This window comes from Eriocheir sinensis, chromosome 5 (assembly GCF_024679095.1).
Source record: "Eriocheir sinensis breed Jianghai 21 chromosome 5, ASM2467909v1, whole genome shotgun sequence".
Lineage (NCBI taxonomy): Eukaryota > Metazoa > Arthropoda > Malacostraca > Decapoda > Varunidae > Eriocheir > Eriocheir sinensis.
The window spans coordinates 26,988,849-27,016,584 of NC_066513.1; the positions used below are offsets into that span (position 1 = coordinate 26,988,849).

General features: G+C 43.0%; 2 protein-coding genes across 4 annotated transcripts; one reads left to right on the forward strand and one right to left on the reverse strand.

Annotated features, from left to right (window-relative positions):
• Positions 1-6,366: 6,366 nt before the first annotated feature.
• LOC126985943 (uncharacterized) lies at positions 6,367-23,969 on the reverse strand. 3 transcript variants are annotated; one of them, XM_050841554.1, is made up of 15 exons: positions 23,803-23,969; positions 21,356-21,455; positions 20,837-21,002; positions 20,306-20,473; positions 19,818-20,032; positions 18,846-19,052; positions 17,769-17,915; positions 16,869-17,216; positions 16,265-16,631; positions 14,597-15,918; positions 14,241-14,411; positions 13,830-13,943; positions 13,508-13,720; positions 12,023-12,247; positions 6,367-11,096 (listed from the first exon to the last, which is right to left on the reverse strand). In XM_050841554.1, exons 1-15 carry the CDS (start codon positions 23,808-23,810, stop codon positions 10,962-10,964), a joined length of 3,906 nt encoding a protein of 1,301 aa, XP_050697511.1. In that variant the 5' UTR covers positions 23,811-23,969; the 3' UTR covers positions 6,367-10,961. The 3 variants fall into 3 exon arrangements, with proteins under 3 accessions (XP_050697511.1, XP_050697512.1, XP_050697502.1); XM_050841555.1 differs by having other exon boundaries at positions 13,559-13,720; positions 17,769-17,963; XM_050841545.1 differs by having other exon boundaries at positions 17,769-17,963.
• Positions 23,970-24,552: 583 nt separating this feature from the next.
• LOC126982660 (meiotic recombination protein DMC1/LIM15 homolog) lies at positions 24,553-27,394 on the forward strand. Its single transcript, XM_050834926.1, has 3 exons — positions 24,553-24,981; positions 26,120-26,365; positions 26,617-27,394. Exons 1-3 carry the CDS (start codon positions 24,760-24,762, stop codon positions 27,172-27,174), a joined length of 1,026 nt encoding a protein of 341 aa, XP_050690883.1. The 5' UTR covers positions 24,553-24,759; the 3' UTR covers positions 27,175-27,394.
• The last annotated feature ends 342 nt before the right edge of the window (positions 27,395-27,736 follow it).

A 27,736-nucleotide genomic window follows, 5' to 3' on the forward strand; every position in this document is an offset into this window, starting at 1 on the left:
GCAATGATAGTAGTAGTAGGAGTAGTAGTAGTAGGTGAGCTTAAAAAGAGAGAGAGAGAGGGGGGGAGGGGAATGAGGTGGGCAAGGATCGAAGGGAGCGAGGGAAGAAAGAAGGGAGGAAAAAAGGAAAGGAGGAAAAGGAAGGAAGGAAGGACGGAAAACAAACTGAGGAGATAATACAGAATGGAAGATAAGGAAGGAGAAAAAAAAGAAAAGGGAGGCAGGAAGGATAATGGAGAGGGGAGAAGGAAAAGAATGCGAAAGACGAGATGAGACCGGTCAGAAAGGGAGGGGGAGGAGGAGGAGGAGAGGGGTGATGGGGAGAAGGAACAGGGGCAGGAGGGAAGGCCTGGGGTCAGTGAGGGGCATTACACATGTGTGGGTGGTTAAGTCCGTTGGGTGAGGAGAGAAGGGAGGGTGGGAAGAGAAAGGAAGGGAAGGGAAGGGAGAGTTAGGGAGGGGAGATAAGAGAAGAGAGGGGAGGAGAGAAGAGATAAGGTAAGAAAGGGTGAGGGGAAGGGAGATAAAGGAAGAAAGGGGGTGGGGAGGAGGGAGGAAAGGAAGAAAGGTGGGGAGGAGAGGGGAAGAGAAGATGCGGGAAGGAAAGGGGTGGGAGAGGGGGGGGAGGGGGGAGGAGGGAGGACAGGGGAGAAGAGAAAGTAATGGGGAGGACAGGGGAGATATAGAAAGGGAAGGGAAGGGGAAGGGAAAGGGGAGATGAAGGAAGAGGGAGAGGAGGGGAGATAAGAGAAGGAAGGGGAGGAGGATATAGAAAGGAGGATATAGAAAGGGACAGGGGAGAAGAGAGGAAGTAATGGGGAGGACAGGGGAGATATAGAAAGGAAGGGAAGGGAGGGGAAAGGAGGGAGATGAAGGAAGAGGGAGGAGGGAGATAAGAGAAGGAAGGGGGGAGATATAGAAAGGGAAGGGAAGGGAGGGGAGGAGAGGGAGATGAAGAAGAGGAGGAAATAAGAAGGAAGGGGGAGGGAGGGAAGGAGGAGATATAGAAAGGGAAGGGAAGGGGAGGGAAAGGAGGAAGATGTTGAGAAGGAAGGGAGGGAGGAAAGGAGAGGGGAGATATAGAAAGGGAAGGGAAGGGGAGGGGAAAGGAGGGAAGATGTTGGAAGGAAGAGGGAGAGGAGGGGAGATAAGAGAAGGAAGGGGGGAGAGGAGGAGAGATAAGAGAAGGAAGGGGGGAGGGGAAGAAAGGAGAGGGGAGATATAGAAAGGGAAGGGGAGGGGAAAGGAGGGGAGATGAAGGAAGGAAGAGGGAGAGGAGGGGAGATAAGAGAAGGAAGGGGGGAGGGGAGGGAAGGAGAGGGGAGATATAGAAAGGGAAGGGAAGGGGAGGGGAAAGGAAAGGAGGGGAGATGTTGGAAGGAAGAGGGAGAGGAGGGGAGATAAGAGAAGGAAGGAGGGAGGGGATTAAAGGGAGATGGAAGGAAGAGAAGAAAGGGGTGTGGGGAGAGGAAGGAAGGGGAGAAGTGCGTGGGTCCTTAACTTTTTCCTTTATTCTTCCTATGTCTCCTCAATGTTCCTCTCTCGGCCTCCCCATCACAACCATTACATCAAACCTTATTCTTTCTTCTCTATCATGGTACAGCTTTCCCCTCCTCTCCTATCCTCAATGTTATCTTCCCCACAATAAATTAGACCCTTTAGATAATTTATGGCTCCTGCAGAAAACTCCTCTCCTCTTCCTCCCTTCACATGACACACAAAAATTTAGTTACACATCATAATAAGTCATAAGAATATAAATCGGAAATTACGAATGTAGTCCTTATGCAAAATTAGTAACATATATAACAAACTGCAATAATGACTGGCACAAATAAGGAGAGTACAGCAAATGAGAAAAAATCATCACTCACACAAACCATTTCATAATACATGTCAATGCATTTGTGATCAGTTTATGCATCATCTATTTTGGGGGGTTTATATCATGGCAAAAATTTGGCCTGTCGCTGGTACACGGTAAAGCCACAAATTTGGCCCGTCGCTGCTACCAGGTTAAACATTCTAACCACTGTGACTTAACTCTGTGAAAATCCAACACTTCTCAGCCCCCCAAATATGGAATGAAAGAGTCAAGCCAGCCACATAACTATTTAAATACTATTGCAATGTTTAAAAAATCCAACCACAGTGAAATAATTAGCTAGAAAACAACAAGCAATTCTGTACTTACATCCTGCAGGTGGTGAGGTGGGTTATGTCCTCAGGTTATAGGAGCAACAGGTCAGCAGAGGTCCAGAGGCAGGTACAGGCAGCTTCTTCTTCAGGTCACCCCCACACAGCTTCTGGATACAGGGTGTGTAGGCCCAGCTTCCACAGGTACAGGTGGCCCAAGAGGTGTGAACAGGTGGTCTGGTGCAGTTTCACGTCTCCTGATCACACTCTTGGCATGCTCATATGACCATGCAAGACTCATGACTATGGGACTGATCTCTTAATAAAGGCATCACTTCACTTGGAGCCGCCCTACTATGTGTTAGTGTACATCATGTTGACATAAACTACAACATATACAGAAGAAAGGAGAGGTGTGAATGGCAGAATGGTAACGGTGGACTAGGTAGACATCACACACAAGTACAGGTGGCTGACTGGACAGCTGGTGTATAATACACAGGTGTTAGACATGACGAGGGTGTTAGAACAAACACTTTCTGGACTGGCACAATGGTTCAGGTGGATGCTCATGATTCACACCAGTCAAGGGGAACAAGCTGAGTATACTACAGGTCACACACACACACACACACACACACACACACACACACACACACACACACAATTGAATAACTATGTTAATTATTATAAGGTATAAAGATGCTGGGACTTTTTACAGGTTTAGGCCTTCAGTGGCTGTGCTTTGCAACAAACCTTGCAAGATATGCAAGCAAATCTTGCAAGGCACATGTTGGACTGTAAGGCTCAGTCTGGCCTCACCCTATCCACAACAACCCTGGCATTTTGTCTTGACTAGTCTGAGTGACCCTTCAGAGCAGGAATCAATGCAACAAAATTCTTGTGAAAATTGGACAAACACTGCAGTAATGTTTGCATGGTATGAACAATCTTTTCAGAGATAGGGAATGTTTGAAAAGGAATGATTTACATAAAAATAAAAATATAAAATCACCAAGGTATTAAAAGTAAGATGGTAAGGTCTTCCAGGCGGAAGCAAGTGGATGAATGGCAGAAAGTCACCATGGTCTTCTTGAGCACCACTCCATACACAGCCGGGGCAATAACCTTACCTACAGGTTCCTGAACCCAAGTGGGTGTGCTCCGAGAAGCAGAATGACTGATAATCTTCACTTGCTTTGCATGGTACAGAGAAAGTGATGACCAATACAAGTACTCTTGAATGTCCTACATGGCACAAGCAATCTCCTCAAGGTTTACAAACAAGTCTTGTAAGTCACAACTTATGCCTTGCAGGTCAACATAACATACATAAACAGCGTGTGTGTTATACTTGACTAACACATTGTAAGCCTAAAAAATTACCCTACAAGGTATGGCTGAGGCCTTACAATGTAGACAGTAAGGCATGTAACTTACATCAGCCTTGCAAGGGAAAAGTCAGGTCTTACAAGTTTCCTTCAAGCCTTGGATGCATCAGTGCCACAAAGTACAGGTGAATAATTGTGCACTGGTAAGGACTTACAGAGTACAAGACAAGGTCAAACATGGGGCTTGCAAGGTAAAAGGTAGCCTTGCAAAGTACAGCTGAGACATGCAAGCTACAAACTCTTGCAAGTCCAAGGTAGCCTTACAAGGTAAAAACTTCAGCTTGCAAGGTATGGAGCCTGCCTTGCAAGGTAAGGTATGGTCTTGCAAGTACAAGCTTACCTTACAAGGTGCCAATTACCCTCGCAAGTTACATATTAGGCCTAGGAAGGAATAGAGTAGGACCTTTAAAACACAAGTCACAAAGATGGAATAACACTTTTCTCATGACACTTGAGAAAACTTGCGACTGAAATGAAGTCAAGCAGTGAACAGTGGTCCTTCTTTCTTTTGGCCCACAGAAAGATTTCTCTGTCAATAGTGCCAATGGATTTTGGGGTTTTGCATTAAAAGGGAATGAGTAGACTAGAATAGGGAGCTTAGTGAATGATAAATGATGAGTGTGTATAGTAGTCATATAAATAATAAATAAATAAATAAATAAATAAATAAATATATATATATATATATATATATATATATATATATATATATATATATATATATATATATATATATATATATACACACACACACACACCAGCAAAAATTATTGCATACTGCCAATATCCTCAGCACTTGCAGAATGACACACGAGAAAGATGATCCAAACAGCAAATATTCAGCAGAGAACCTGAGGTCCAGGAGTGAGACACACAAGTGTTGTCACAATCCCGGCATCATGCCCCAACTCATTTGAGCAACCCTTCGCAGCAAGACTCAAAGAAGCAAAACTCTTGTGAGAACTTGGCAAACACCGAAACTTATAAAAGCTAATGACCACGTCAAGAAGCTTTGCTTCCTCTTACAGAACTGAAAAATCAGCTTAATACAGAATAAACAAATTCATAGTAAATTGATAAAAAGAAAAAACAAAAAAGAAAACTTCAAAACCACTGCACATCAAAAGAAAAATTGAACCCTTGAGATTCTGATGCCAAACCTCTCCCTCTTTCTCTCTCTCACACTCACACTCACACACACATACACACACTCACACACACACACACACACAGTCAACACAATACTGTACTATGCTATGCCTAGCTCAGGCTGTGCAGAAAAGTTAAAAGAAAAATGTAAGGAGAAATTTATGGGGTGAATTTGGTGTCAATATCAGAAGATTTTTTAAGAAAATGCATTCATGGAAATAAAAATATAACATATAAACAAAGGAGCAGGGGGGGGGGGGGGGGAATATTAATGTGTTTATAACACTAAATGGATAAATATATTAAAGGACGAGATGAGATTAAACATAACTGAAAGGGCTGGAGGCTGCGAAGATTCCAAAAACTGGAAACAATTTTATGATTCCCTTTCAAAGGCTTTTCTCAGAATGGAGCCTTGGATAATTTGGATATAAAAAGAAGAAACAATGAAAACAATGATATTTACAGAATATGTGCCTGGAAGGGAACGGGTGGATGCCTTCTCTGGGGCTGAAGCTTCAGTGGCAGGTAAAGAAAACTGCAGGACAGCACACGCCTAGGAGATCATACGTCTGTAGTGTCCACAAGACGTAGCCACGGCACAATGCATGTTGGAAGAGACAACAACCACCACACACCACTCACTACTCTGTACACCACAATATCAAAACTACAACTTAATCCATGGAAATTTACATGATGCAACACAGTACACATCACAGACAGGTACATTCCAAGGTAGACTGCTACTTATGAACGAAGCTTAACCAAAACAGCTACAGGAAAACATTTCTAGGAAGAGTAGACAGCCGTCCACTCCATCAATACATGACAGTGATGTGTTTGTTCTCTTTCTCAAAGAAATGCCTTCATGACTGCTAGATCTTCAAAATGTGCCAATAAAACGCACAAAGCCAATGAACGGCGTCTGTTGTCACGAAACGGTCCGGACCTAGAGTACGGCTGTGTTCATTCAGGGTGTGTTCCACTCCCGTACAGATGTGTGCCAATAGCCATTATACTTAGGCAATGTAGGACATGAAATTTACCAAAAAATGCACCAATATCCAAAATTATGCATTTATGTAAATGACTGAGGCTGTAGCCTGTCAAAGTCTACGAAGTATATGAAGCTATAAATCACCAAGTGGCTGTTTCATATCCTTATTTGGTTAAATGCCAAATTACCCCAACAATAATTAGTCAAACACTTTCAACTGATCATTTTTTGTCAAACATGCAGCAATACCAAAACTTTCTTGTGGACAAGAAGTACACTTGGTTATGCTACAACAAATGGATGTTACAATGAACCTTCCTGTAGTGAACGTTTTTACTGATAAAATTAAGATGCTATGGGAAATACTATTACGAGCACGGAGATATGCTGGCCATGGGACAAACGCCTTGTTTCCTTGGTTCTGCGACGAAGTTATGTTTCTTTATATTTCCACCTTTAGCAATTGGTATACATTCTAATGGCATGCAACAGAGTTGAAATGAACCTCTGAATTTTTCATGATGATGCCCTGCTCGGCTATCCTTCACATGCTGTGGTGCTAGCACCCATTCAGTGGTTGAGTCCACCTTCCAGCTTGAAATATGTGATCACTGAACTTACACATCTCAGGTGTCTACACAATAATTAACATGCTCTGTAATTAGCTTCAGCATTGACCAAGATAAAAAATTTTCACTGACAATTAATTCCTTGGAAGATGAAATTTCCACAGATATACTCAGAATTTTAATCATGGGTCTCTGACTAAGAAAGGAAAGCTAATTCGCATCAAGCTACGTATCTGTGACCCTCTGAGGAGGAAGACTATCAGATCAACAGACAATATTATCGTCTTAACAGCCGAAGTTTCATGGTCATCTGCACACACACACACACACACACACACACATACACACACATATATATACACACACACTACACACTACACACACACACACACACACACCTAGGTCAGTTCAATTGAGAAGTATTAAATATTTTCTCAAAAGCAATGCCTTTACCTCCTGTTCTTGTGGAAGACAATGTTGCAGGCCTGTCAAATGTTTTGGCAACAGAATGATAATGTCCATTTAACAGGTAGTATGTCTTCCTCCTATATATTTTCCAGGCCTAAACCTCTGTTTGTTTCATGATGATATGTTTATCTTTTCTCTTATAGTAAAAGGGCCTGGCTTAGGCCAAAGAAAATAATGAAAAAAAAGCCTGGAACCTACTGCTCCAATAAAACGTTGGAAGATTGCAAAAAAAGGGATTAGTTTTAAATAGAGGTTTCTTGCTACTCCCTTTAGGAAAGAGTTCAAGTCAGAGGAAGGGGACAGAAAGAGGAGGTAAGGCTGTTCCAAAGCTGACCAGCAAAAGGGATGACCACATGTGATCCACTATTTCCTGATGATTCTTTCTCATCCATATGCATTGTGTCATATGTATATAAGTGGTTCACTCAAAGTTAGAACAAAGAAAATAAGAGCTACTATGTAGCTTTACCTTGCTGATTACTAATATATCTAAGATGTCACCGAGTCATTCACCTTTACTTCTGGTCATTACTATGGGTCTCTATTGTGGAATATGTAACACTGAAAAAGTCTTACTGAATTGAGTTCATGGAAAAAAATTAATTAATAAATGCTCTCTCAGCTTGTAGCACCTGTAAGACATCAATGAATTTAGTTTTCCGATACTTATTTCCAAATTTCTAGCGTGGAATGATTGCAAATGTGAACCATCTGTGAAAATGCCTTTTGCTTATTCAGGTACAATTTGCAGAGTAGCAATTAGATTAAAACTAGCGAGAGAATGATAACTCGCCGGGTCAACACCTTGTGCTGTGAGTTAAGGCTGAGGTATGGATGCCTTGCCTATTGTACCACGGTGGCCGCTGGCCCTCAACCACCAAAGAGAGCACCAAGATAAATTAATTGAAACCTTATGTGGCCAAGTCTTACTTGGGTGTCTAGACTAATTATGGCACACACTCAAGTTCAGATCCGGACTGGAAAAAACATCAGACTAATTACAGGAAATAATACAATAAGGCAAACATGACTAGCAAAGGTGTTCCTAAAAGCACTTAAGATATTACACTTGAATGCTTATTGTTAGTGAATAATTCTTTTAAGCTCCGAGTTTCATGCCAGGTCAGAAGCGACGTAAGACCCCTAAGTCTCCCTGGAGCACAACAAAGTGGCATGATACTCATTCAGTAGCACATGCTACAGCAACTCGTCAATAACACAATTATATCCGCCTGCTTAGATGCATTAAGAGAGCAAGAAAACAGTTTACAATGTATAAAACAAAGGACATGCAAAATATCTTCTTTGAAAAAGCTGTCCTGTGACATCATCACAAACGAGAGCAGACGAAACCTAGAGTTGAACCCTTGCCAGACCTTTTTATCATAAATGAGAAACTGAAACATATCACCATGAAGCTGTCCCTTTGATAACTTCCTGTTCTTACTTTAAGGGTGGAAAATGTATAAGTTTGTAGAAAACAAAAATAAACACTGAGGAAAGGTAAAAACTTTGGCTACATATCACAGATAAACAATTATAAAAACGATTGAATGGACAGCCTCATTCCCTGTCCTGTGGAATGTCGCACACACAGTCCACTGCTATATATGCTTAAGGTTGTTTTAGTGTGTGAGGAAACAACATGTAACAAGAAGTGAAGAGACTACCCACAGCCCCTCAAGTATGTTGACAACCCGAAGTATCCGGACTGGTCACAAGGCACTGTAAGGCCCTGCAGCAGTATTTACTTATAGTATAGGCTATTAATCTCCCTTTGGGGTGCCTTTTACCTATAGAACAGGTATACATGGCAGTGATATGATCATTGAGGTTACCCACATCTCACAGAGATGACAATACCATTTGTGGCACTAAAGAACTTGTGCTGCAGTGGACCACAGCAGACAAGCACACTCCAGCCTGGCACCTTTGTACTCTTACAAACAAAGTAAAATAAACAAAACATGTTCTTTCCCAGCATTAGTAAAATATTTTGAAAATATAAACTATGCAAGAACCATCAACATAGACAAAATGGTGCTTGTTTCTGGCCTTTCAATCTATGTCCTTTTCCATTAGATTGACTTACATGAGCTGAACCTGAATCACTTTTCCTTTCCAGCTGTCCATGCTCTGTGGAACAGCTTGATTTTTATTTCAATCCTGCCTAACAAAGAGGACTTCAAAACAAGTGGCAGCAAGTGTGTCTTTAATATCACACCAACAGTCTACATTAACTAAAGAGCTCCATATTCCTGGCCCTGAGGCCGGCACACACGACAAAGCACACTCGGCATCACACAAATATTGACTCTGCAGACTGGAGATGGTAAATGACACTGGTAGAGTGTACAATTACTTAGGCAGCTGAACCTTGTTCAGAAAACATTTCATTAATGACAAAAATTACCATAGCCACTTAAGTTCAAACATACTGAGCAATTCTTTGAAAAAAATCCAATCTGACAATTGATTAATTAATTAAATTATTGGCAAATACATATAACTAATAAGCAATGCTATAAGAACTATAGGAAAAACTGAGTTGGCTGAGGAACAGCATCTGCAGCCGGGTGAAATATGGATGCAAAAATTATAGTGAATTATAAGGCTGCAGCAATGAGGAAGTGCCAGCAGCAGCATACTTCTGGTACATTCTAAATACTGGAAATATATATGAAGCATATTTTATCAAGACACAAAGCAACTCACACATTTCATGATCATTCACAAAGTGAAGTTAGATGATGTTTTCTCTTTTCTCTATACGATAAGCATTTGTGCAAATCAAATATAAGAAATAGTACTCAGTCTGGCGTGATCCATAGCTTATTGATTTGCAAGTTATAAGTTCTTGATTGTCTGCTGCCGTATATAACTTGCAGAACAATAGAGCTACAGCACCACCATCAGCCTGGCACGGGCCCCCCCTCAGCACGCAGGGTTGTGGGCCTTTCACTACGCTGTACACAACGATTAAACTATTTGTTTACATCAAGGTTTGAGATGTTATGAACAACACCCGCAGGAGGCTAAGATTCCTTACAAGTACTTTCTTGAAAGCTTGGACCTCGTGAGTGAAATTCACAACAAATCAGCAGATCAGTAGCTGTGCACTGAGGCTTAGGCACAGTTAAAAGGGTACCACATATTATGTAGTTACAAGAACATGACCACATACACCTTCAGACAAAGGTGAAATTCAACAATAGTATAAGGTTGTAAGAGGCAGAGGGAGGGTACAGCCCTTGCCTTGCAGTAGAGCTTAACCTAGTACGAGTATCCTGGTGAAGGTGGAGGTGGGAGAGATGCTGGCTGTGGTGGAGATGGTGGAGGCGGTGGTGGAGGAGGCGGTGATGAGTTGCAGAGGTAAGGCAGTTTTCCGTGGTGTTGTCAGGCTCTCTTCAGGCAGTTATTTAGCGTTCGGAACGTCAATAATAAAAATGCCGCACAATCCTGATCCCTCTACACCAGGCTCCCACCGACGTATCGCATCGTGCTCACAGCAATTACCAGCATTTACTCTACCGTACAGCCTATCGACTAGCAACTCATAAGCAACGTAATGCCTAACACCTTATTCTTACATACACTGGGTTACTTACCTAACCTAAAACCAAAATAATAGCTAAATTACAAGCTAAAACTTTTACTGGAAAAAAAAATGCAGCTTTGTACTGCTAAAATAATACAAAATTACACAAAGCTTGGTAGAATCATGACTCTTAAAACATATTTCCGCTATGAGATACTTAACTATCCCTAACACATACGAAGCTCCCTAAGGATGAATGTTCAGAGGAATTACAAAGTGGATTTCTAGAGTGATCCCCATGAATCAATATATATGGCTCACCCTTCAAGACCTACATGTGAAGTTATTTGATGAACCCTTCCCTTGTCCCTCAATGCAAGTAGATGAGTGAACAAACTGAAGGCTAAATGCTTTATGTCTTCATGGGAGATTATTTGATGAACCCTTCCCTTGTCCCTCAATGCAAGTAAGAGGTGAGTGAACAAACTGAGTATATGTTTTGTCATGTGAAATTACTTATGAACCCTTCCCTTGTCCCTCAATGCTAGTGACAGATGAGTGAACCAAATGAAAGTCAGATGTTTTATGCCTTCATAAGAAAATATTTGATGAACCCTTCCCTTGTCCTTCACTGCAAGAGATGAATGAATGAACTGAAGGCCAAATACTTAACATCTTGATGGCCATGATGCACATGAACTGGGTAATACTCACAGGATTGCACTGGCCTTAATGAAGGACATGTTTACCATCCTCCGGTTAATTTTTTGTGAGAATCTGGCAGCGACTTCCGCCACTTGAAATCTCAACATGCACTCACGAGAGCCTGGAATATAGTCAACACTCTGGAAAGAGAAAAGGAATCATTGGTAAGTGTGAGGCATTATAGATACTCTTTTGCTGAAAACTCATCATGATAAAAGGTTTCCCCTCATTCCTTTGCCATACTCTAACCTTACCTATAAAGTTTATGATTACCAACTAAGCTGAGTGTGTTAGGAAACACAGATCTTCTAAACAAGTCATGAATAACTTTGTGAGTTATTAGGCAGGGTGACAAACCATCTCTATAAGTATTTACAAATTGTTTAAAAGAAACATTTAAAGTATAGTGGGATAACACAGGAATAGATACACAGTGAATACCTTAACAACCTTAGATTCACAAATGGGAGTCTTACTAAGTGATTCTGAGGAAAACTTACAGAGAATGAGCGAGCAACTCGGCAGGCAGAGAAAGTCTGAAATTAAGTCTGAGGATGAATATGGAGAAAACAAGTCATGGGTTGCCACTTTGATATTTTGGTTGTCCATCTGTTATCAGTTCTGTGCATAATATGACCTCCCAAAGTCTTACTTATAAATGATCATCATCATTAAAATGCCTTCAAACTCCTTTTATTCTAATTCATAATGGTTGTTTACTGTATCTCCATATAATACACAACATTTTTCTCTCCATTCCTCATTGAGCACTTTATTGCTTTTTCTCTAAGCATTTTGTGAGGCTCCAGTTTCTGATCTGTATGTAAGGACAAGTCTAACAAGACCAAGTAGAGAGATGAAGTAAGAATTTTCACGAGCACGATGGAGTACACTAATGTCAGTCTGAGAGGAGGAGAATATAGGAAGAACTTGTCCTGCAGTACACTAGTAATGTCTAAATATGATGAAGGTGAATACTATGTCAAATAAATATATACTGATGATGATGCCCCTTGAATCACAGCTCCCTTGCCCTTCAAGAATCAAATAAGAGAAGTGTACTCACCACGGGCTGCCCTACCCCTGCATCAGCCACTATCTGGTTGATATCTGACAGGGTAAGGTTCGATGGAAGGTCACACAGATGGACGGTGGGCAGGTCCTCATTGCTAGCGCTTGATCCTGCCGTCACCACCCTGCGGATGCCTATAGTACCCCTCAGCACGGGCCCGCTGCGACCCATGGCCTGTGCGCTGGTGGTGGTAACAATGCGTCGCCCAGCACTGCCCATCTGGGAACAACAATGGGATGGAATGTGTGTGCAGGGACAGCAAGGAAAAATTAATTGAGTTTTAAGGCAATGGTTCTTGTATTTACTTTGCCTACTACTATTTCTTCTACTACTACTACCCTTTATACTGTGGGTTGCTATGGAATCTTAGGCAAATTTCTCATATGGCAGCAGGGAAATGATCAAGAGAATGAAGGAAATGGGGCTTGAAATTTACTTTGCGTATTACTGCTACTACTATTACCCTTCATAACATTTTGAGGGGAATCTTAAGTAAATTTCTTATATCTGAGGGTATCTAAAGATCATATTTTTGTATATTAGGTGACACTACTGTACATATATATAATGAAAAATACTTTGATACTTTTTAGATACTTCCATGAACCTATTTCAATACCACATGGGCAACGTTGCCAGATTGTCGTACTCAGACGATTATATTTCCCGACTTCCTACCCCCAAACTGTCTTCTGGGCTCTATTAACAACTAATTTACAGTTATCGTTAAAAGAGTTAGATTCTGATGTTTCTTGGCAATAGTTAGGCGTCAGAAACCGGTAAATACTATGCTCTGAGTACGACAATCTGGCAACAGTGCATATGGGGTGTTGAGGCACTGCTTTTTTTTTAACGAGGGAGGCACCTCAAGGGCAAGAAACATAGACAGGAACAGAAAGGCCTGCTAGATGCTGCTCCAAGATAAGAAAACAGAACATGAGGCCAACTTAAACACCTGCAATAATTAAGGACTTCCAAAGTGTCTAACTGAGCAGCGTTGCCAAATTACCGTACTCATTGCACTGCATTTTCGTAGTTTCGGACCAATAACTATGGCAAAAAGAAGGAAAAAAAAGCATCAATAAATAACAGCTTTAACGCTAACTTTAATTTTCTACCGTTATTTGTGTAAGTACGAGAGTTTGAGGCTTGAAAATGATAAATACAATGTGGTGAATACGATAATCTGGCAACGCTGTAACTGAGTAACTTTAACCCGGTAGCTGTGGGGACCATGTTTCTTAAAGGCCCCTCTAAGCGAGAAAAAGGAGAAAAAATCATCACTCACGCAAACCACTTCATATGTATCAACGTATTTGTGATCTGTTTATTCATCATCTATTTTGGGGAGTCTTTATCATGGCACAAATTTAGCCCGTCGCTGGTACATGGTAAAGCCACAAATCTGGCCTGTCGCTGCTAACGGGTTAAGTCAACAGATCACCCCCTGCAAGCAAGACACAGCAGCCTCCCTCCTACCTGTGACTGCATCTCCCCTGAGGACACAATAGTTCTCTTGACCACCTTCACCTGCTGTGCTTGCTGCTGCTGGCCGCCCCCTTGGTCCATGGAGGGGATCTCCCGCAACTTGACTTGGTGCTGTGGCTGCTGCTGCTGCTGCTGCTGGGGCTGACGAGCCACTGGAACTTTCCTTACGATCTGGCGCGAGTTTTTTACTACAGATACACGCGACTGAAACATTAATAGTGACATTTATTACAAGAATCTGTTGACTAACTAACAGAAAATAATATAGTAATCAATGTTAATATCTCCACATTTCCAATATAAACTTTCGTACCTGCTGAAATGGCGGCAAAGAGGCTGTACTGTCAGGCTTCTCAGTGCTGGCATCAGTGGCTTCATACTCAGTGATCTGTGGCCCAATCTGATTGCCATCCTCGTCAACTGGAATCTGTTACAGCACAAACAGTAAATTAAACAGTTGGAAAACCAGAGAAAAAGAACTTACCAACAGAATTCAAATATTTCAAAAACCAGAGATAAGATAACAAAGAAAATTCACACTAACACAAAAAACAGCAAATGATGGGATAAAAAAACTATCTAAAAATACTTCTGGACACTTGAGGCATTCATAGAAGGGGTGCAAGAGCCTTTCCCATTGTAAACTAGAAAAAAAAAATGTCTGTCCCTTACACCCCTTCTCCTCCAGACACCTCGCTTTACTTCAACACTGTATGATACCTACCCTAGTAATCGACATAATAGCACCGTGCGGGCTTCTGCGAGTGATGCGGCGGAATTTACGAGACACAGATGTTTTGGGACGCTGCTGCACAGTCTGAATCTTCTGCCCCTCCTGCTGGGTGGGTGCTGGAGGCTCCTGATCCTGCCCTGCTGTTGTCTGCACCACCTTAACCTGCAGGAGAAATGACCATGTGAGTTTTCCTTGTCCCACTAAAGGCTACAAGGAAGATATGAAAAGGACAAGCACTAGGAAGGAAAATTTATATACAGTGTCATTGAGGAAACAAAAATAACAAAATAATTCACTACAGTAAACTAATGAAGCCTTAACTCTCCTGTTTTCTTTTCCTTGCATACCTGAAGGTTATGTGTGTTCTGGGAGTGCTCCAGACGACCCCCAAGGCGGCTCTTGATGTCCCTGTTCCTCTTGGGCTGGTCATAGTCGAGGTCCTCCTGCTGGTACTTCTCCTCCCTGTAGCTGCTGTCTGCATACTCCTCCCTACGGTAATGCTCCTGCTGGGGGTACTCCTCCTGCTCATGATGGTGGTGCTGAGGTGGCTGCTGTGGCTGCTGCTGGTGCTGTTGTTGGTGCTGCTGGCGGTGCTTCTGGTAGTCCTCTCGGTAGCGCTGATCTGCGTTTGAGTATGTGTCCTCTTCATGTCTGTAGTGGTCTTGGTACCCCTGGTTGTCATAGTGGTGACTTTTCTGGTAGTAGTCGTCATCGTATGAGTCACGGTAGCTGTCCTCATAGTCCTTGTACCCCTGTTGGCGGCTCTCCCATGCTGGCGGCTCCCCGTAACGCCCCTCAGACCCATAGTCGTGGTGTCGGCTCTCCTCCCCACGTGGTAGACTTGGTGGGGGAACGCGTGGTGGGAATGTGTCAGGGTGTGGTGGGTACTGGTCCTGGTGGTGGAGAGAGTGAGAGTCCCGGTGGGGTGGGTAGTCTGATGGGGGTGGCACGTGTGTGTTGGGTGGAGGGCGTGAGGTGTTGGGTGGTGGCCCGTGGTGGGGGAGGGGGGGAATGTTAGGAGGCTGTGACATGTTGGAGTGGTGGTGATGAGGCGGGGGAATGGGAGGTGGCTGGTGGTGTACCGTTTCAATGTGGTGGTGGTGGTGATGTGGTGGCTGACCGTGCGGGTGGTGAGATGATGGTGATGATGATGACTGTTGATGGTGTGGTGGTGGGTGCTGTGTGTGTGGGGGCGGGTGATTTGTGTGGGGCAGTGGAGGAGGTGGATGATGTGTTGGAGGAAGGATGCGAGGGGGAGGCCGCTGTTGGTGTGGTAGCTCATCCTGAGGGGGACCGTGTGGGGGCTGCCGTCCTGAGCCATGGTGCTGCGGCCCAAAGAGCTGACGAGGCCCATCCTGCAGGAACCCTGGGTCTGCGCCTCGGGGGGGTGGGGGCTCAGTGAACAAGGGAACGGGTGTCCTTGGCGGGAAGTCCTCCTCGCGGGGCTGGTGGTGGGGCCGGCGGGGCTCGTGGTGGTTGGGGGAGTGCTCGGGGGGCCCGGCATCACGTTGAAAGCGAGGTGGGTTGTGGTGCAGGCCACCCCTCCCGCGGGTAGGGCTCAGGCCACCCCGCTGTCTGTTGAAGGACTGCCTCACTGGGCTCGGTGGCAGACCAGGGTTGCCGGGGCGGTGGTGAGGGGGTTCAGTGGGTGGGCCAGGCGGACCTTTGGCTGTTTAGGAAGGAATAATGATTTATAGTGATTGCCTCAACTCTTCCATTAATGCATGGTTTCATTTCATGGTGCATCTGACCTTTACTCTGTTCCTATGACAACCAGCATATTCTTAATCACTATATTTGATGGCCTATATAGGGCATGAGGATATAAGAAGCACCTCAATCTTGGAAGCCTTATGAAATAATATCTAAATAAAAAAAATGTTTTGACTGACATCTGTAACCATTCTTTCTTACTTTTCTGAAATTATCTCTCTATCTACATCTCCAGTTCCCCGTACCTTCACACAAACTTCTCTCAAGGGGTCACCACAGCAGAATGAGGCTCTTGGACTTACCTTTAATGTCCCTTCCAAGTGGAGGCTGATGCGGCTTGCCAGGCTGCTGCTGGTTCGGCCTCTGCTGCTGCTGCTGCTGCTGGTTCGGCCTCTGCTGCTGCTGCTGCTGGTTCGGCCTCTGCTGCTGCTGCTGCTGCTGCTGCTGTTGTTGTTGTTGTTGGCCACCTGGCAGCCCTGGGTCTCCAGGCCTCTGGTTCTCAGGTCTCCTGTTCTGCATCTCTTGCCGTGCCTTCCTTGTGGCAATCTCACTGGCCTTTATCACGGCTGCAGCTTTTCGGCGAGCTTCCTTCTTGGCCAGCAACTGAGCCCTCAACTGTTGCTGACGCTGCAACTTAGCCTGATACTCAGGATCGTCAATGATGATTTTCTGCAACATAGAATTTTATGTAGGTTATAATTAATACTCACTACTCTATGCACATAACAATGTAATGATGATAACTTCCTTTGTAAAAAGCAAGAATGCACAAGAAATAAGTATGCAACTTTTGGTGTCAACAGTCCTTAGCAAAATGGATGGTTTATATATTGTGATGGTATATGGTGGTATGCTATATAAACTATTGATACCAAAATGTAAACAGTGAATGGACCCAAGACTTACATCAGCTGCAGCTTTCTCTCCGGATTTTGATTCCTCTTTGGTTGGACTCTCCATCTGTTTGTTATCTTGCTGCTGCTGCTGCTGCTGCTGCTGCTGTTGCTGCTGTTGCTGTTGTTGCTGCTGGTTAGGCCTGTTCAGCTGGTTCTGTGGTTGGTTGTTTCCTTGGTTCTGCTGCGGCCCGTTGTTGTTCTTGGTCATGGGGCTGATGTCCACCGTCTGGATAGTGGTGAGGTTGGGGTTGGGGTTGAGGTTGAGGTTGGTGGGGGGCATGGACAGCCTGGAAGTGATGGGGCCCTTCTTCACCGCCCCGCCACGCTGACGGTTCACGGCGTTGTTCAGTTTCTTGCGCTGTGAGGCGAGAAATTTACACATATAAATCCAGTAGATGGTCACACTGTACTTACTGATGATAAATACAAACAAAATGAAGGCCAACCCCAACATCACAAGGGAAAATAACAACGTTTAACAAGAAGACAAGAAGAATAAGAAGGTATAGTTTATCATCATATCAATATTTAAAACATGACTCAATAAAAGGTTACAGAAAATGAGAAGCCTTTCTGAGTGGTTGAAAAAAAAGATAAAAATAAGAAGGCATAGTTTATCATTATCAATATTCTAAAAATCATACAATAAAAGGTTACAGAAAATATGCAGCATCAGAACACCTCTCCTCCTGAAATTGACCTATCTTTCGGACACTCCTCTAACTCTTTTTAGGAGCAGTGAGTAGCATTTTTTTTCCCATTTGTTCCCTTTTTCATGCCCTTGAATTGACTCCTCTGCTAAAAAAAAAACAAATAAATAAATAAATAAAAAAAATAAGCGGGGTTCACTGACTGACTGGGTGCTGCAACTACTGTGGTCATATAGCACTGACTTTGGGAGTGGACTTACAGCTATGGCCTGCTGGGTGTTCATCTGAGGGGGCGGTGGCTGGCTGACTCTCATCTGCTTGGGGGGCGAGATGTTGGGGGGGTCACTACGCCTCTTGAGGGAGTTACGCAGGTCATCCCGGGGCATCTGCTGTGACTGCTGTACAAACTGGTTGAGGATCGCCCCAGCACCAAGCGGCAGCAGGCCTGTACTCCACTGGGAAAGATACAAGGGCATTAGATTCCATGCAGCTTTAGTAGTTAGTCCTAATGGCATTCATAGCCCAAATCCTACACTGGAAGAAACTTATGAGATTGAAAAAAATAAAAGAAAATCAACAACCTTACTTCCTCTGAAAAAAAGGTTAACTACATAAGAACATAAGAACGTAAGGAGTCTGCCTAGGATGAGGAACACTTAAACTACAGATAAAATTAACTAGTAATGATACACTTAAGAAAGCCAGAATCAAGTATTTTTGAACAATTCACCACAACCCTCCTTCCATACCTAAGGAAACACTGAGTTGTGAGATCAAACACAACAGAGGAACACCAACAACCCCACTTCTATAAAAACAAAAATAAAAACTATTCTTCTACCCAAGAATGAGGAAAACAAAAGCTACAAACAAAACAAACTGATAATGCTCCTTGAAAACACTAAAATCAAGGGCAATTTTGACACCAGGGTTTATTTTTTAGAGGGGTTTCTTTTTTTCTTTTTCAGCAGGCATTTTTTTTTGTAGCGAACTTTTTGTTGTTGTTGCTAATTATGCCTTTTGCCCTTAACCCTTTCAATACATGACGCAGACGTCGGTGTCACAGTATGGAAAGGGTTAAGAGGAAATGGAAGAGGATTATTCCTCTTCTAAACCTCTTAATCCTCTTCCATTTCCTCTTAATCCTCTTCTAGCCATCTTAAGAGGAAATGGAAGAGGATTAAGAGGTTTAGAAGAGGATTAATCCTCTTCCATTTCCTCTTAACCCTTTCCATACTGTGACGCCGACGTCTGCATCACCGTATTGAAAGGGTTAAGATACCTCCCTTGATGTAAAAAAAATTTAAAAATAATAAAATCACCATCATCTAACTTACGCGGGAATGACCCCTGATGGCAAGTCTTGGGAAGCCCGGGTTGTTGCCCATGAGGGGGGGCGGGCGCTGGATGAGGGAGTTGGCCAGGGACACCATGGGGAGGTGCGGGGGGCGGTTCATCCCCGGCGGCCCATTGCGGTTCATGGGCAGCCCGGCCTTGGACATCTGCATCTGGGCGGCATACATGAACGGCTCCCAGGGTGGAATCTGTTATGTTTAGTCGTTAGTGGCTTTAAGAGCAGCTGCATGGTGGTATTCATGGAGTTTAGTTGTCATTGCTGTTTAGTTGTCAAGCAAGATGGCTCCACTATAAACTGCTTGTGCCATAATGGGCTGGGACCAACCACCAGGCCCCACAAAGAAACCCTACTGGCACCATAGACAAATTGTTAAAACAAAAGAAATGCAACATAAGTAAGCATGATTGGAAGGCATTCACTAGTAATAATCTAACTTCTAAAGCTCTCAGTAATCAAGCAAACAGTAGTTATGAATGAAAGGTTAATAATGCCACAGAATTATCTCTGCAAGCATTAGTGAAGATATTCTTGCCTCATGTTTTGCATATAGAAAAATAATGCTTTAATATTATTCCACTAACAAAGGTATATAACTAATCCGTCTTAGCTACAATACAACCCCATCTCTGCTGAAAGTTTGAATTCATGAGTTCAGGCATTGTACTTATTGTCTTACTTTCCTGGAAGGCGTGAAACCAAACACTGTCTTGAACTCACTAAATTATTTACAGATCAAAAATAGCATCCAAAAGAGCTGAGAGACCTTCACACAGCATCACATATTAAGTAACTGGATAAAAGGAACAAACAGTATTTAAGAGGAATTCAACATAGTATCCAATAGAGCTGATAGATCTTCAAACAGCATCACATACCAAGTAACTAGGTCAGAGGAATTAAACGTAGAATCTGAAACAATTAAGGGACCTTCACACAGCATCATATCACACACCTGCATGCGCGGGGGCTGGAAACGTGTCGGTGAGGGCAGCATTCCCCCGGATCTGGGTGGCATGGGACGATTGAAGCCGCCTCTGTTCATCATCCCCCGGCCCCAGTTCCCCCCAGGGCCACCACCTCCACCCCAGCCTCGGCCTCTGTCCCGTCCAAACCCTCCTCGACCTCTTCTGTTGTCCACCAGGTCTTGCTTCTTCACCTGGACTTCATCTATAAATGAGTAATATGATGTTACGAAGATTCATTATCAACTTTATTTTGACACAGCAGTTGGACTTTCACTGGTCTTTTATTCATCATAGTAGTAGTAGTAGTAGTAGTAGTAGTAGTAGAAATGAGGTTTGTAATGATGGAAGGGCTTAAGAACTTGATAATATAATGGTATGTAAGAACCTTTTTCACTACATGTCTCAAATGGTGGATACAAGATGCTTAACTACATGACTTCCAAACCCCTGATAAGTGCCCCTTGAGCCCACTCACCCAGAGACTCTGGGATGATGCGCTCCACTTTGGTGTTGGTGAGGGAGATCTTGGAACGCTCACTCTTGAAGCGGTCCCGGCTCCTCCCTTCCTCGTCATCTTCCTCCTCCTCCTCCTCTTCCTCTTCCTCTTCTTCAACAATATTCTGAGTCTCCACCCGCACATTGCCTGTTTGAGAAGGAAAGTGTTTGTGTTCTCATAGGAAATCAAGGCAAGCAGGAAGGTATTTGCCAAGAAGTAATATTTTATCCCATACACTGATAGAGAAATTGAACTAAAATTAACACTAGGTCACAAAATCTCCAGGGTGCTGAGAGGAAGAGCTTCTCCAATAATTACATAGTTTCTGATACAACAGGAAGTGTCATTTAGATTTACAAAGCTAAGTCTTAAGAAAACTGAGTGGATTCTTTTTTTCTTTTTTACAGTAAGAAAAAGGAAAAAAAAAGCCTGCTGTCACTAAGAAGAATGAATCATAAGCAACAACAAAACATTCACATAAAGTTAAAACACAATGGGGGTAATTCTTACTCATGGGCGATTCCTGAAACTGGTTCTCCAAGTCCTCCTCAAACACAGACTCCGCGGGCTGGAGTCTGCTGTGCACATTCTTGGCATGGCCGTGGCTCATCTGACCACCATCGTCATCATCAAAGTCATCCTCCACCCTCAGCTCAATGACATCTTCTGCATCACCCTGTTCCAAAGACATGACTCAGTTATCTAAGCGCGATTTTTTGTTTTTAGATGCAATATATAACCCGCAACTCAATGATGACATATATTGTTCCCTTTATTCTTCTCCTTACTTTACCATACTGTAACTGTCTCTTTTATTGTTCATATCCATGTCTCCTCATCCAGGGGACTCTGTTTGGGTCTATATCACTTTATTTTCCCTTGATACCCTTTCATGGATCTCAATAATAAAAAGAATAATACCAGATGATAAGGAAAACTCAGTTACACAACCTTTTTTTCATAACTAAATGGAGAATTTCCCATTAAGCCACCCCCTTAAAAAAAACTATTATCCTAACTTATCCTCACCTCATGGGTTGGGTCTTCCCCGGCCAACAGCGCCTCCTCCTCTTCCTCATCAAGGTCATACTCATAGTCGAGGTCCTCACCAATCAGCTCTTCTTCAAGTCTGTAACCAGGACAATTAAAGTTAGGATTACCATTTACCGTTTACCGTTGATGAGGTTTCAGGCCCTGCTCCACCATTGATGCAGCGCTCTTGAGGGCCGTCAACAATTACAACGTTAGCCTCAATAATAGTCTTCGATGCACTTGTTTTCAAACATTGTAGTGAGTGAGTGGGTGTCTTAGTTTCTTTCACGAATAATATCACATATAACCATTAGTACAGTTTCCATGTCTGATATTTTCATTATAGAGTCACAATTAAATATCCAACGATTATTTCCAGCACACTGAACATTCATCACACACAATTTATCTTTGAGTACAGACACTGATTAATAGCCATGATCGGTCATGTTATGAATTCTCTCAATTTCAGCCTGGAGAACTACACAACACTGGTCATTCACTGAGTGGTTGATTTCAGGCTTCTTATACCTCACACAATTTATACATTTCTTCTCAGCCATGGTGCACTCCTGTGATTTATGATTGCCAGCGCATTTGAAACAATTTGGGGAGTCCCAATTGGTCTTGGCAGTACAGTTGGCCTCAAGATGGCTGTATCTCTGACAATGATAGCATATAATTGCATGGTATATGTCTCTCACTGTGTATATTCCCCATTCTAATTTTAACTTGTTGTTATTTGAATACCATTCATACCTGGGAGACTTCATCCTTCATGTCTGTTGCCTTCTTTTCCTGTGTAGAAGCTTTACAACTAAGAGATTTTTCTTGACCTTTTTGCCTCTCTTTGCCACCTCAGCCCAAGTTGATTCAGCATGCTCAGCATGTTTAAGCATGTCAACAACTGATCCCAGCTCCTCCTGCACCTTCACAGCCCTTGATTCAACTTCATCTTTAGCCAGAGATATTTCTTTAGATAATTCTTGCTGAGTTCATCCATTTTTTCCACAATTTTGGTAGCCAGAGATGCTTTATGAAGGCATGGGTTGCAAATCCAATTTATATTAGGTATATTCTCCTGCTTAATTCCAGACAGATGAGCACATTCCAATGACACCATTTAGGGCACAGACAGCATCCTATCCACTTATCACCCGTGGAATCCACACAACATAACAGAAATCCTTCACGCCCCTGGCTCGGCCAGCCAGCCATGTCGACGCAGCACTTTCAAAAAGACACAACACATCTGCTCAGCGCGAGCCATCCCTGATCTTAAATGACACCTGCTCCCTGATGTACCTCACTGAATATGGAGATTTCTCCCAGATGTACTGCACTAAGAATAAAATTTTTGCTAAGATGGGTGCCATGGGGATGCCCCAAAATAAAACATAGTTCCCACTGTTGTACGAATGCCATGGTTGCACAGAAACACAATGGTATCTGATCTTTATTATTTTCAAGTGTGGCCTCCTCTTGAGCAAATCTAACAAAACCTGCTTATCCAGACAATATTAAACCATGCTATAACCCAGGCCTAACTAATGCAACCTAACCTGTCCACTCAAGCAGCCATTCTTAAACCTCGACTATATCCGAAGTGAGGCTGGCGTAAAGATAAAATTGGAAGCATATGCTATAGCTGTGTGTGGTAGTGGTGCACATCTCCATCCTATTGGCCCTTTAACCCTGTGGTGCGAGAGAACCCATAACCCAACACAGGGCCAGTGTGACATTCGGGTTACAACAATATACCTTCCCCAGGTTTCTGTAGGTACCCATTTATTAACTAGCCAGAAAGGAAATATAAACGGTAAAGATTCGTTTTAGTACCGTGCCAGCATTTCATTACCCACCTTATGAAACATCACTAGCTCTTCATATATCTTTTCTACAAACGTTCAACAATCATGGAAACGCTTTCAAAATCCAATTCAAGGACTATTTATTGTTGAAAATAGAGGATAATATTCACGATAGCGTAGCCTCCTCTGGCCGCGGTGTTGAACGTTTGTAGAAAAGATATAGGAAGAGCTAGTGGTTTCATAAGGTAGGTAATGAAATACTGGCACGGTACTAAAACGAATCTCGGTGAGTTGCATGCCGACTGCCCAGGCCGGGACTCGAACCTAGGCCCGCAGATTCATAGTCGGGGACGCTAACCATTGCACCAAGGGGGCAGCATCAACATTCTGTCAGACCCAAAAAAAAATACTATGGTGAAGACGTTAAGTATAAAATTATGCGTTCCTGCCTTCAACCAGCTACCTCTGGACCTTAAAGTACTAATGGCTGACTAAATAAGCTAAAAATAAATAATAAATCAAATAATAATCGTGACATGATAACTTGACGGTGACGGACGCTTCAGAAAACATCCCAGACCCAAGGACAGCTTATCCCGCCCCCTCCGCCCATATTTAGGCCCTCATACTTACTCCGCCATCTCTCTGTAGTATTTTTGTGGCTTTGGTGAGCTACTGGGGGGATAGAGGCGTCAATAATCACTGTTAAATAAGGGAATCGTGGAAGCCATTCTCGTTGTCACAGGTAAACAAGACTCTGGGGCGGCGCAGTGTTGCCAAGTGACGCTCATCTATTTATTATGTAGTTTATGTAGTCAAATAAGTAATTTTTGCCGTTAGATTACCTAAAAAAAATTCACAGACATCTAATACCAATACAAAAAAGACCTAGAATTCGATAGTGTGCTTAAAAATATGTATTGATAAGCAAATGGAGTTTTCAATTCTACCACCATAAAAGCTAACGTAAAACCATAACTCATTGTTTTATGTCGTATTCAATTTATTACACCTAAAAACAAAATATGTTTCATTTAATTTACTTAGGAAGAAAGAAAAAAATCACCTTACGAGTGCCATGACAGTCTCGGCATTAAAAAACTACCGTATACCCATAACCTATCATTTTCAGGTCGTATTCAACATATTACACTTAACAGCAACATATATTACATGATTATATACTCGAGAAGATAGCAAGAGTCCCATTACGAGCGATAAGACGTCAGGTCGAGTCTCCTTACTACCATAAAATACCATAGAGCCATAACCTATCATTTCCATATCATATTTACTTTATCATACTTAAAAACAACAGATATTACATGATTATATACTCGAGAAGAAAGAAAAAGTCCCATTACGAGCGATAAAACGTCAGAAACAATGTGCTGTGGACCCACAACCCATTGTTTTTATTCCGTATTCAACTTATAACATTTAAAAACAACATATATTACGTGATTTTTCTGGATCCGCTCCCTGGAAATAGAAAAAAAAGTCCCATTACGAAATCTATAGCGTCAGTTCGCGTCACCACTGGGTACGAGGAAACCATTTTTGCGTCGCTCCTCCAAAAATCGCCTCAAAATGCAAGACCAAGCGCTGGACGTCGAGGTGGAAGACGGGGAAGAAGACGTAAGCTTTTTCACGGACATAGATGAATTACAAGCCCATGGAATTAACGCAGCGGACCTCAAGAAGCTGAAGACGGCCGGGATTTGCACTGTCCGCGGCGTGCAAATGACGACGCGGAGGAAAATGTGCAATATCAAAGGTCTTTCCGAAGCCAAGGTGGATAAGATTAAAGAGGTGAGCACATGTGCCTTGGTTTTGAAATATATATGGAGGTTGAAGATGATTGTGAGGTTGAAGGAGGTGGTTTTATCTATTTTTTTTTTTTTCGTTTTCATTCTTTTCTCTATTTTTTTCCTCGCCACAGCGGCGGATCCAGGGGGGGGCACCAGTCACGTGCCCCCCCCCATAATAAAATATTATAATTTTTGATAACGGAATTAATAATAATAATATTTATTATTATTATTATTATTATTATTATTATTATTATTATTATTATTAGTAGTAGTAGTAGTAGTAGTAGTAGTAGTATAACTATTATCATTATTATCATTATTAAATATTAAAATGCTTAAATGAATGTTTATCTACTAGTTCGCGTTAACATATATTTTAAAGCTAAAAAGAAAGAAAAAAATGTGAAATACTCCCCCAGATCAAGTACCCGTATCAGGCGGGTACTGGACAAGGGGGAATGAAAGGCTCAGAGAGCTGCGGCTGGTCGCTATTGATGTACAAAGACTACCTGAGATGATCCAGTTCTGGGCCTGGATGATTTACATGATTATGTCACTGAATTCAGAATGTGGAGATCACGTTGGTCTTCTGTACCTTAAAGCTCCTTGCCAAATACTGTACTTAATACATATGAGCAGTGCTCACAAAATTATCCTATTATAAAGAAATTATTACTTATTTAGGCCACTTTGCTCATTCCATCTGGTACAGCTGAACGAAGTTTTTCTACACTTAAACATATAAAATCATACAGACGGTCAACTATGGGTAAGAAGAGATTGAATGGGCTTGCAAAATTATACATTCACCGTGAACTGACCAACGGTGATCTAATTGAAAATTTTGTTACAGCTGTCACTAATATATTAAAAAAAAAGTGCCCCCCTTCAGAAAAATATTTTCTAGATCCGCCACTCTCACCATCTTCTTTTCCTTCTTCTCCTTCTCTTTCTTTTTCTCCTTTTCCTTCTCCTTTATTATTATTATTATTAGCCTACTGTCATCATCAGCATCGTTACTCATAATTATCATTATTGTTATATCTTCCCCATCACCCTTTTCCTTTAATTTCTTTCATTTCCTGACCACCACCATCACCACCACCACCACCACCACTTTCCATTACTTTTGGCAGGTGGCAGCTAAGGTGAGCGGCGGTGACGGCTTCGTGACAGCTCTGGTGGTGCTTGAGCGTCGGAGGCACATCTTCAGGGTCAGCACGGGGTCAGGGGAGCTGGACAGCTTGCTCGGGGGCGGCATCGAGAGCATGGCCATCACGGAGGTCTTCGGCGAGTTCCGCACGGGCAAGACGCAGTTAGCGCACACCCTCTGCGTCACGGCACAGATCCCCAACGATGCAGGGACTTACACTGGAGGGAAGGTGGGTACTGGGGTGTGTTTGGATGGGTTTTGTTCTTGGTCATACGAGTGTATACTATAATGAGTATAATGGGTTGTTTCCCGCTGCAGAGTCAAAGGTCAATGTGCCGGAGATAGGCACTGAGGACACGCGCGCCTAGCCTATTTATTTTTTTCTAGTTTTTCTTCCTCTTTTTCCTGCTTGCGTCCTTTTTATCTTTTTCTTTATGTTTTCCTTATCCTATAGTGTTTTTTTGGTTCCTTTTCCTGCAGGTCATTTTCGTCGACACGGAGAACACGTTTCGCCCAGACCGGCTGCGTGGCATCGCGGATCGTTTCAACCTGGAGCAGGAGGCGGTGCTGGAGAACGTGCTGTACACCCGCGCCTTCACTTCGGAGCACCAGTTCGAGATCCTGGACCATGTCGCGGCACAGTTCCACGAGGAGCCAGGCATCTTCAAGCTCCTCATCATCGACTCCATCATGGCATTATTCCGCGTGGACTTCAGCGGCCGCGGGGAGCTTGCAGACCGACAGCAGCGCCTCGCCCAGTACTTGTCCCGCCTGCAGAAGATCAGCGAGGAGTACAATGTGTCCGTCTACATCACTAACCAGATGACCGCCGACCCAGGGGCTGCCATGTCCTTTCAGGCTGACCCCAAGAAGCCCATCGGCGGACACATCCTCGCTCACGCCTCCACCACCCGTGTCTCCCTGCGCAAAGGCCGCGGCGAGACACGCATCGCGAAGATTTACGACAGTCCGGAGCTGCCCGAGAACGAAGCCACTTTTGCTATCACTGCAGGCGGTGTGGCAGATGCAAAGGAGTGAGGACGCTCTAGTACTCCTTAGCCCCTAGCCTATAACTTTATAATTTTGCCTGGACTCTCAGTTTTTTAATCAGGGTATAGTTTGTGTTCTGACAAGTGCGGGAGGACACAGAACCACCCACCCGCCGTAATATAGGAATTGTTGTATGTTCTTTATTTGTCTTTAATATTTCAATGCAGCACGTATTCATACTTCAGTGAAATAAACACAAATTACATTATATTTGGATTCCTTAGGCACCCATGTTGGTAAGCTGACACAACACACACACACACACACACACACACACACACACACACACACACACACACACACATTCCTTCCTGTCCGATATATTACCTGGTCGGAATGTCATTTGCCAGGTTATGTCCTACTGTCGCTTAGCATCCTTGCAGTCAACTCTTGCCTTGGGAACCACTGTAAAAGTAAACCCCATACACATTCTATCAATATATGTTCTCATATTCTAAAGCATCCATATCTTTGGTATAGATGAATAAGTAATAGGCAGATTAAGTCTAACGTAGCTACTCGTGGATAAGTAATTAAAATGACTTGCCTA